Source organism: Pleuronectes platessa, chromosome 1 (genome assembly GCF_947347685.1).
Source record: "Pleuronectes platessa chromosome 1, fPlePla1.1, whole genome shotgun sequence".
Classification (NCBI taxonomy): Eukaryota; Metazoa; Chordata; class Actinopteri; order Pleuronectiformes; family Pleuronectidae; genus Pleuronectes; species Pleuronectes platessa.
In genome coordinates, this window is record NC_070626.1 from 6,165,462 (window position 1) to 6,176,637 (window position 11,176).

At 41.3% G+C, this 11,176-nt stretch overlaps 2 protein-coding genes across 4 annotated transcripts; both read right to left on the reverse strand.

Moving 5' to 3' along the window:
• Window positions 1-1,752: 1,752 nt before the first annotated feature.
• Window positions 1,753-2,631, reverse strand: LOC128438158 (high choriolytic enzyme 1-like). Of its 2 annotated transcripts, XM_053420606.1 has the most exons (2): window positions 2,545-2,631; window positions 1,753-2,445 (listed from the first exon to the last, which is right to left on the reverse strand). In XM_053420606.1, exons 1-2 carry the CDS (start codon window positions 2,629-2,631, stop codon window positions 1,753-1,755), a joined length of 780 nt encoding a protein of 259 aa, XP_053276581.1. The 2 variants fall into 2 exon arrangements, with proteins under 2 accessions (XP_053276581.1, XP_053276573.1); XM_053420598.1 differs by having other exon boundaries at window positions 1,753-2,631.
• Window positions 2,632-6,002: 3,371 nt separating this feature from the next.
• LOC128438205 (high choriolytic enzyme 1-like) lies at window positions 6,003-6,878 on the reverse strand. 2 transcript variants are annotated; one of them, XM_053420689.1, is made up of 2 exons: window positions 6,795-6,878; window positions 6,003-6,695 (listed from the first exon to the last, which is right to left on the reverse strand). In XM_053420689.1, exons 1-2 carry the CDS (start codon window positions 6,876-6,878, stop codon window positions 6,003-6,005), a joined length of 777 nt encoding a protein of 258 aa, XP_053276664.1. The 2 variants fall into 2 exon arrangements, with proteins under 2 accessions (XP_053276664.1, XP_053276657.1); XM_053420682.1 differs by having other exon boundaries at window positions 6,003-6,878.
• Between the last annotated feature and the right edge of the window lie 4,298 nt (window positions 6,879-11,176).

Below are 11,176 nucleotides of genomic sequence, written 5' to 3' on the forward strand. Positions count from 1 at the left end.
ACAAAACTTTAACCTGAAGATTGCTTTAGGTATTTGTTTTACAGCCAAGTGCTCTTAGTCGTAGTAATTTAACATTTCAGTTGAGTGGTACAGTATGCATCATATTCAAAGACAGTATATAAAGACGGTCCACAGGACAAATCCATAAATATGAAGGAAAAGGGTGTTTTATTGCTCCCTTATGGCTGGCTGCAGTACAGGTCATGAATCCTGCCTCCTCAATATTGGTGGATGGGACATGGACTAAATTCTAAATCTAAGTCCACATCAAATACATTTTCTCAAAGAGGGCTTCTGATTTGGATATTTGTAATGGCAATGATGTCTGTTCAAGTGCTTCTTCCCAGTAAGTTTGGTTTTAATTAGTTATTTGATGCTATAAAAACATGGGGAACTTGACAGCTGACACTGACTCACGATGTGGTTATGAAATGTATAAGATGGACCTTGTTCTGCCCCACAAATGCATACTTTGTTTAGCTATGCAACAGCGCCCCCTTTGGAAAGTTCAGGGATATATCATTTCTAGAGGTCAAGGTGTAATTCCCCCGGAAGTGGTTAAAAGTTATTTTATCTGCGACACAGCTATTTAAAGACGTCAGCTATTTATAGACATCAGCTCTTCACATAAGTTGTGTTATTCTTCTGCGGGCTAACGCATCGTCTGTAAATATTGTTGTCTACTAATTGTGTCCTTACAACCAGAGTGTTATTTTGCCACACAGTTTTATGTTTACAACGGCAGTTCGGCCGAGCGGCTATGCTAAGCTAGCTGGTAGCGCCGTGTCATTTAATATATACGAACCGCCGCGCGATGTAGCTCTTAGAGTCGCCGTGTGAAGCATTGAAGAAGCTCTTTGAGCCTCATTGTAATCTGTTATGTCTGTATTGTTTTTACAGTTTCACAAATTCATTAAAGTTCACGAAAATAACCAAAGTGGAGTTTTGGAGAGTGTTTATGCTGGTTGGAGGGCTAGCGCCTGCGCTAGCGAGACCTTCACAGACCTCGATAATGCGGTTCCATCCCTCAAGCGCTACTCCATAGACTTTAGTTCCAAATGATGTCATCATCGCAAAGCTGCAGTGTTTGTATTAGAGATATTTTCATTTCATTTCTGGATAGAGAAAGGAAGTGGAGATGCACCCTCCGTCTTTAGTCTATGATCACATACTGGAAATGTATGCTGATGCACAAATTTCAATTCCGGATATTTTGTTTGTTATGAAGGAACTTTTAAGTTACATGTGTTCTTGTGTCCTATAGCTGCATTCCCTGGAATCTCTGATGTATTTAGTTATATTTTGAAGATTAGTTTTATTGTTGTCATGTTACCCTGAGTACCTTTTGTTAGGGGGCATTTATTATCCTTCAGAAAAATGGAACCTTATAGAGTAAGAGGAAGTATGGAAGAGAGTCCTATTCCCAGTATTTTGATGATTTTCCCAAAAATGTCAGATGTCCTTCACATATGCTTAGTGATTTTAAGTTTGTGCAAGAAAAAATGCATTTGCTCCATTTTGACAATCCAAAGATAAAATAAGGGATACAACAGCAATCATGTTGCTTTACCTTTATTATAGACATTTGATACTTGTTGCCGTCACATATGCTGTTGTCTGACTGCTTGAGAGAACATAGTTAAAAGAAATGTGATCTTTACCATTGCTTGCAAAGATTATGGTTTTTATTTAATAACAGTAAAACACATACAGTAAAGGTTGAAATTCCTGTATTTTGCATCAGCATTTTTGTTAGCATCTATAGAGCCTGTTGATCCTCATGATGTCCCAGTAGGACATGCCCTGCCTCTGGCCGATCCGGACGTTGGAGTTGGGGATGGGGGTGATGCTGTCCTTCCCCCGCTGGATGGAGAAGGCTGTTCTTCCGTAGTGCATGATGGAGGAGTAGTCGTAGGGAGTGTTCAGGTTGTTGGTTTCCTTCTTGTAGAAGTTGTAGGCCATCCCCTGGTTGATGTTCTCCCAGTTGATCCTGACGTATCCGTCGCGGTCGCTCCTGGTCTGCTCGTGGTTGAAGCCCAGAGCATGGTTGATCTCGTGCTGGATGATTCCGTTTTGGATACAGCCCCCCCTGTTGAGAGAGAGCACCTGTCTGCCTCCCACTCTGCCCAGAGAGGAGAAACATCCCCCTCTGTTCTCGATGCTGATGTAGTCGTACTGGTTCTGACGGGGGACGAAGCGGATGCAGGTCTTTCTGGCGAAGGCCTTCATGGCACGGTCGATCTTCTGCCTCTCCATGCTGCTGAACTCTCTGCTCAGGGTGAAGGGGACCACCACCTGACCGTTGGAGGCTTTCTTCCACAGGCAGCTCTGGGACCAGCACTTCATGGCGTTCCTGGTTCTTGGAGCAACCAGGTCTCCTTCGAGCAGAATCTCATCTGTGGCGTTGTTTGAGGTCAGAATACTGGTGGTGATGTCCATGGTGCCCTCAGGAACTTCTTCTTCAATTTCCTCCCATGGTGTCTCATCTATGGCGTTGTTTGAGGTCAGAATCTCGGTGGTGATGTCCATAGTGTCCTCGGGAACATCTTCTTCAATTCCCTCCTCCTGGACAGGATGAGCCTGAGAGAGGCCGAGCAGGAGCAGCAGCAGCAGGCTGACACTGGGAGTCATCTTCAGGGTGGGTGTGGAGGCTGTGGAGCTTCTGTGGAGAGGAGAGACTCCTGATGCTTTATGTTTGACTCCGTGCTGTCCAGGCTCTTTATACTCTTCTCTACAGGTGTGGCTGAAGGATTATTATAGGCTGGGGTCTGAACTGTTAGGCCTAAATAAACTCTCGAAGGGAGGACTCCACTGACAAACCCAGTGTTTCAACATAGTTTGTTAGTAGGTGGATCAACACAGGTGACACTTTTTAAAGCTTAATACTTGTTGAAGAATGAACTTGTACCAATAAGATATACTATTATTTTAGGAGAAGCGTGACAAATTTTAACTTTGTGATAAATGTTTGTATTCTCATTGAAACGACCTTCGGCACAAACTTAATCTCTTACGTTCTTCATACACAGACACCATCATTATTCTGTTGCAATCAAAATGAAATCACTTTAAGGAGGCAGGTTACCGGATGTTAATTGACCTTAAAGTAAAAAAAAAAAATCCCTGCAGAAAAATGGTAAAAGTGGCTCCGTCATTGTTGCATGGTCAGGTGATCACTGGCCTTTTAGGAATAAAACGAACTATGCGGGAATAAAGCACTACGAGTCAAAGAAGCTTTGAACTTTAATGATGACTTCACAAAATATAAACAAACAGGCTAAAAACGCAGAGGGGATATTAGGTAGCCTCAGATTGTCCTTCTTTTATTACACTTGAGTCACAGAGCTAAAGAAGAAGTGGCCTTAGCATAGGTCATAAATCCTGCCCCTTCCATGTTAGTGGATGGAACGTGGACAAAAACTAAAAAGGCAAAGTACACATCAAATACATATTTCTCAAGGATGTTTTCAGTCATTTGCGTATTTTATATCACACAATGCTAATGATGCTATAGAAAATGTGGTCAGAGATCATTAGCTGAGACTGACACACAATTGGTTGAGCGCGAGTCTGCAGGACCTCGGTACCTTGGCTTGATCCTCCAATCGCTACTGTCAGACTCTGGCTCCAACTACGTAAGATTGCAGTGTTCATATCTGGGACATTTTGGCTTCATTTCTGGTTAGTGGTGGGGAAGAGGAGACAAGTGGTTTTCTTTATTCAGGGTTTATAAAGAGAACTATTAATAAAAAAAAAAGAGAGGAGTCATTCAACTGTCTAGATGTTGAAGGGCTCAAAAGGATTAGGGGGTTGTTTGACGCTCTGACAGTGCAATAGTAAAGATCAGGGGAACTTCACAGATCTTACACATGTGTTTTTTTTGTGTCAACATGCGATGCTGAAGCCTGCACACTTCTGGGGTTTTATAGTAGATGGGAAAATGATAAGCTTATGTTAGGGACCGTGTCAAAAGTGAATGCAAAATGTTCCAAACAGTTTTTTGAATTGTCTCTATTTTCTTTAGATGCACAGACACACATAGAGGTTTTAGCTTTGCATTGCAAATTTGATCATGAGCCAATTACACAATCAAACCTCGATCCAAATTGATAGTAAAGTCTATTAAAGGTCCTGGTAATGTACTGTAGAAATATGACATTATCCAAGAGTCTTGTTCCCACGTTGATCTGATCTTTTGATAAACAACTTGGCAAATGTATTATTAAAGTGTTTTGTTTTGTAACATTAAAACAAAACTTTAACCTGAAGATTGCTTTAGGTATTTGTTTTACAGCCAAGTGCTCTTAGTCGTAGTAATTTAACATTTCAGTTGAGTGGTACAGTATGCATCATATTCAAAGACAGTATATAAAGACGGTCCACAGGACAAATCCATAAATATGAAGGAAAAGGGTGTTTTATTGCTCCCTTATGGCTGGCTGCAGTACAGGTCATGAATCCTGCCTCCTCAATATTGGTGGATGGGACATGGACTAAATTCTAAATCTAAGTCCACATCAAATACATTTTCTCAAAGAGGGCTTCTGATTTGGATATTTGTAATGGCAATGATGTCTGTTCAAGTGCTTCTTCCCAGTAAGTTTGGTTTTAATTAGTTATTTGATGCTATAAAAACATGGGGAACTTGACAGCTGACACTGACTCACGATGTGGTTATGAAATGTATAAGATGGACCTTGTTCTGCCCCACAAATGCATACTTTGTTTAGCTATGCAACAGCGCCCCCTTTGGAAAGTTCAGGGATATATCATTTCTAGAGGTCAAGGTGTAATTCCCCCGGAAGTGGTTAAAAGTTATTTTATCTGCGACACAGCTATTTATAGACGTCAGCTATTTATAGACATCAGCTCTTCACATAAGTTGTGTTATTCTTCTGCGGGCTAACGCATCGTCTGTAAATATTGTTGTCTACTAATTGTGTCCTTACAACCAGAGTGTTATTTTGCCACACAGTTTTATGTTTACAACGGCAGTTCGGCCGAGCGGCTATGCTAAGCTAGCTGGTAGCGCCGTGTCATTTAATATATACGAATCGCCGCGCGATGTAGCTCTTAGAGTCGCCGTGTGAAGCATTGAAGAAGCTCTTTGAGCCTCATTGTAATCTGTTATGTCTGTATTGTTTTTACAGTTTCACAAATTCATTAAAGTTCACGAAAATAACCAAAGTGGAGTTTTGGAGAGTGTTTATGCTGGTTGGAGGGCTAGCGCCTGCGCTAGCGAGACCTTCACAGACCTCGATAATGCGGTTCCATCCCTCAAGCGCTACTCCATAGACTTTAGTTCCAAATGATGTCATCATCGCAAAGCTGCAGTGTTTGTATTAGAGATATTTTCATTTCATTTCTGGATAGAGAAAGGAAGTGGAGATGCACCCTCCGTCTTTAGTCTATGATCACATACTGGAAATGTATGCTGATGCACAAATTTCAATTCCGGATATTTTGTTTGTTATGAAGGAACTTTTAAGTTACATGTGTTCTTGTGTCCTATAGCTGCATTCCCTGGAATCTCTGATGTATTTAGTTATATTTTGAAGATTAGTTTTATTGTTGTCATGTTACCCTGAGTACCTTTTGTTAGGGGGCATTTATTATCCTTCAGAAAAATGGAACCTTATAGAGTAAGAGGAAGTATGGAAGAGAGTCCTATTCCCAGTATTTTGATGATTTTCCCAAAAATGTCAGATGTCCTTCACATATGCTTAGTGATTTTAAGTTTGTGCAAGAAAAAATGCATTTGCTCCATTTTGACAATCCAAAGATAAAATAAGGGATACAACAGCAATCATGTTGCTTTACCTTTATTATAGACATTTGATACTTGTTGCCGTCACATATGCTGTTGTCTGACTGCTTGAGAGAACATAGTTAAAAGAAATGTGATCTTTACCATTGCTTGCAAAGATTATGGTTTTTATTTAATAACAGTAAAACACATACAGTAAAGGTTGAAATTCCTGTATTTTGCATCAGCATTTTTGTTAGCATCTATAGAGCCTGTTGATCCTCATGATGTCCCAGTAGGACATGCCCTGCCTCTGGCCGATCCGGACGTTGGAGTTGGGGATGGGGGTGATGCTGTCCCTCCCCCGCTGGATGGAGAAGGCTGTTCTTCCGTAGTGCATGATGGAGGAGTAGTCGTAGGGAGTGTTCAGGTTGTTGGTGTCCTTCTTGTAGAAGTTGTAGGCCATCCCCTGGTTGATGTTCTCCCAGTTGATCCTGACGTATCCGTCGCGGTCGCTCCTGGTCTGCTCGTGGTTGAAGCCCAGAGCATGGTTGATCTCGTGCTGGATGATTCCGTTTTGGATACAGCCCCCCCTGTTGAGAGAGAGCACCTGTCTGCCTCCCACTCTGCCCAGAGAGGAGAAACATCCCCCTCTGTTCTCGATGCTGATGTAGTCGTACTGGTTCTGACGGGGGACGAAGCGGATGCAGGTCTTTCTGGCGAAGGCCTTCATGGCACGGTCGATCTTCTGCCTCTCCATGCTGCTGAACTCTCTGCTCAGGGTGAAGGGGACCACCACCTGACCGTTGGAGGCTTTCTTCCACAGGCAGCTCTGGGACCAGCACTTCATGGCGTTCCTGGTTCTTGGAGCAACCAGGTCTCCTTCGAGCAGAATCTCATCTGTGGCGTTGTTTGAGGTCAGAATACTGGTGGTGATGTCCATGGTGCCCTCAGGAACTTCTTCTTCAATTTCCTCCCATGGTGTCTCATCTATGGCGTTGTTTGAGGTCAGAATCTCGGTGGTGATGTCCATAGTGTCCTCGGGAACATCTTCAATTCCCTCCTCCTGGACAGGATGAGCCTGAGAGAGGCCGAGCAGGAGCAGCAGCAGCAGGCTGACACTGGGAGTCATCTTCAGGGTGGGTGTGGAGGCTGTGGAGCTTCTGTGGAGAGGAGAGACTCCTGATGCTTTATGTTTGACTCCGTGCTGTCCAGGCTCTTTATACTCTTCTCTACAGGTGTGGCTGAAGGATTATTATAGGCTGGGGTCTGAACTGTTAGGCCTAAATAAACTCTCGAAGGGAGGACTCCACGGTCTGTTATCTCTGGTCAGTTGGTGGCGGGACCCAGGTCAATCAGGTGAATTTTTTTTCATTTACAGTTTTTCTCCATTGCTTTGGGTGATTTCACGAAACAGAAATGACATTCTCAAAACAACACGTGCAAACCTCCAAACCACTGGGCACTTGTTCACAACAGATTGGAATATCTCATCCTTTAATCAAATTGCAATTGTATTAGCACATCCTTTCAATGACAAGTACAATTTCCAACAGCTTGCACAAATTTCAAATGATTTAGAACACCTTTGCAAACGGTTAGGTACAATTGCCTTCAGTTAGCCCAATTACCAATTGAATATATATTGCTGGTCAAAACTGACTGTCGCTTCTCAGTCAAGTTGTTGTTCTCTGCAGAACATGTTGGCATAATTTCATTGTTTACATCATCACCTGCACAATAGTTCACTCCACTGTCAAAATCGTACAGGCACATAATACCATGAAAAACATCATGGTATATACTGTAATAAGGATATCTTGGATCATTGGCTTAATTTTCAGGTGCAACTAGAACTTTAGTAATCAAGGTTGAGTTTCACACATCTGATCCCCAGTCACACAGTAAGTTTACAGTTTGTCTCCATTGCTTTGGCTCATTTCACGAAACAGAAATGACATTCTCAGAGCTCTCAGTGCAATTGGCAAAATAGCCCATATGGTTCAGCACAACTACATAGATCACCTTCAAAAGGTCATATCTCACTATGCCAAATTTTAGTTTTGATGTGCTTATTGTTTGACAGTATATTGTGCTGTACACATTTTCTGTTACTGTAAGCACGATGTATGGCAATTACTGTAACAATTTCCATGGCAGTATGAGTTCAATAAACATATTTTATGTGAAACCTTGAATTAATCTTTTTTCTGTTTGATACACATAATATTCTGGAAAGAAAACATCTACTGTAACCACTCAGTGACCATTCAAGGACTGAGCCAAGATTGAAATGTGCACATGAAGGATATTTCTATGGACCACTGCCATACTGACAAAACATCTAAACATTTTGACCTGTAGTGTTTAAACAATGCCAAAGGGACTTTTCATTTTGGGGGCACTGACTGTTTGTATGAGAAAAGGATTTAGTTTTGACTGATGAGTTGGCTGTTTTGGGAGAGATATGACCTTTTGCAGGTGTGCTATGGAGTTTTGCTGAACCATCTATGTTATTTTGAGAGATGGGCCACAGCAATCGAGAAGGAAATTTTCATTTTGGGGGCACTGACTATTTATATGAGAAAATGATTTGGTTTTGAAACTGTTTTGGGTGAGATATGACCTTTTGAAGGTGATCTATGTAGTTGTGCTGAACCATATGGGCTATTTTGCCATTTGCACTTAGAGCTCTGAGAATGTCATTTCTGTTTCGTGAAATGATCCAAAGCAATTGAGAAAAACTGTAATACCTCATGTGGTCTTTAGCCAATAAGAACTTATATTTATTTCATACAAACCGAATGTAATTCTGTCATATGTGTTCATTTGACAAAAAAATATAGATGATTTATTCTTGGTCGGTTGAGGTCATCGAAATACATTTGTATTGTCTTAATTATCACAATGAATTAACCTTAACTCTGTCTTTTATCTGATATATCTCACTTATTTGTTTGGTGAAATGCTGATGAAGCAGAAATGACAAATGTTCATATGTATTCGTTGCCTCTATGGGGTCTTTGTCTTTAAAATCAAAGTTGACCTTCCTATAGATCTACTACTACTTCTCCTATTGTAAATAGATTATGATGAATCAATTTGAGTAAAGACATACATTTTTATGTTTATTGTGCCAAAAAAAAGAATTATAGTTATCTTTAAACATGAATCCTAAACCTACGAAGGGCATCAGAAGCCCTTTAGCCTCCAGAATAAACTCTGACATCATTTACATCTGTGTCCTGGCGATTTATTTGTTTGTTAGAGGATAAATGCACAAATGCAGTCTTCTTTCAGTGGACCTTGTGATTATGAGGCATCCTAAAATAATGTCTTCAGTTGGCATGCACTGCATCAGCAGGCACTGTGGTTGGTCTTAAATCTCCCCGGCTACTCTGAATGACTCTATGAGAAATGGATGCTCTTCCTGCTGAGTCCACAGTTTGTCTGATAGATTGTGCTGCTTCAGATGCTATTGAATTGGTACTGAATGGTCCCAGGAATATTGCGGAGCCAAAAGCTGCAGGGCGAGTGGTGAGTGAACTTGGCACTCGGGTCTCTCTTATTTCACGGTTATGATGGAGGATTTTCGCCCTGTGTGTTTTACTGCTGTCATTTTCATTTCTTCACCGTGACAAACTCAGGGGCAGAGGAACTTCATCATTCAGTTCACTGACAAAGAAAAGACATACACTTGAACATTCTTTTGTCTAAAAACAGGAAAGTTGACACTAGTTAATGTTTGCGAATCATAAAACATGTTTTAATTATATGAAAAAAATGCCTAGTATCAGATCTGCCATCATAGATGTGAAAATGATAATACAGCTAAGGATGAATGGATGGATGGATGGATGGATGGATGGATGGATGGATGGATGGATGGATGGATGGATGGATGGATGGATAGATGGATAGATAGATAGATAGATAGATAGATAGATAGATAGATAGATAGATAGATAGATGGATAGATGGATTGATAATACTTTGATTTAAACAAAAAAAAAGTGTCAAAATGCAGCAGCTTAACATTTGAAGTACACATTAGGAATCGTGAATTAAATATGGAGCAGATCTTAACGGTCCCTGAGCATTTGTCCACACTGATAGGATGATGCTTCACAGAGATTGTTTCCATGTAGAACAGCGATAGTGAGCCACTGATGTATGCAAAGAGTTATGTTTGGCAAGTGTTGAATTTTTAACCACCCTGAAGCCAGTGAGTACACATAATAACATAGCATTATTATGTATAACATAATGTAATGCAACATTATACATAGCACAACAAAACCTAGCGTAACATAGCATGGTATAACATAACTAGTATAACATAACCTAATAATAAAAATTTAACATAGCATAACATCACATCAAGGCATGCACAGAGTGGGGGGCAGCTCCCTATGTCCTTTTTTGAGATGTATTAATCCAGGCTGTCTGGGCCTTAACAGGACATGTCCCGGTGTCATGTTTTCCCTGAGGACACTTCTCTGTGTGCCTAAGTGTTTGTGCCTAAAAGGGACCCTGTGGTTACTTCCAGTGCAACACCAGGCAGGGACAGGGCAAAACTTAACCTTCAGACATAGAAGTGTGTAAACACAGTAGAAATGCCTCCTTTTCTCCTCTTTCTTTTCTTCTTTTGCCCCATGCCCCTTAGAGGGTCTGTGCACATCGCTGCTGCATTAGGTTTAAACATATAAGATGAAAAAAAAAAAGAAAAAAATATGATAAATCGCTCTGGAAAAATAAAGAGACCACTGCAAGTTCAGCAATGTCTATGAATTCACTATTGGTATGTATGTGCCAAAATAATGTGTTGTTCTCTTCTCTAAACAGCTGACAGCATTTCCCCAAAATTCCCAATTTAACCGACACTGGAATGACATGGCTGCCAAATATGTGGAGATTCAGACTAATCAGGAGAGGGCTCCTGATGTGTTCTGTAGCTGTATTAAAGAGAGGAGCAGTGAACATGGACTGATGAGAAAAATTACTTTGTGCTATGTCATTGTCAGTCCAGTGGATCTGTGAAGGTTTAGTGAACACAGGTAGTGCGCACAGGTAAAATTATGAGAGAGAGAGAGAGAGAGAGAGAGAGAGAGAGAGAGAGAGAGAGAGAGAGTGTGTGTGCGCATGTCTATCCATACAATTTTGGTGTAATACCATCATTGTGAGGACATTTTGGCTGAGCCCCACAAATCCAAAGGGCAGTTTGCGGGTTAACGCTTGGTTCTAGGGTTACGGTTAGAATTAGGTGAAGGTTAGGACGGAGGGCTAGGAAATGCATTATGTCAAACAGTGTCCTCACAGCTATGGCGAGACGTGCATGTGTGTATGTTTAAGTGCCGCTCTCCCGCCCTGGCTTGGTTCATGGAGGGAGGGAGGAGCATCGCAGCCTGTAGGATGCGGAGCTGCAGATCG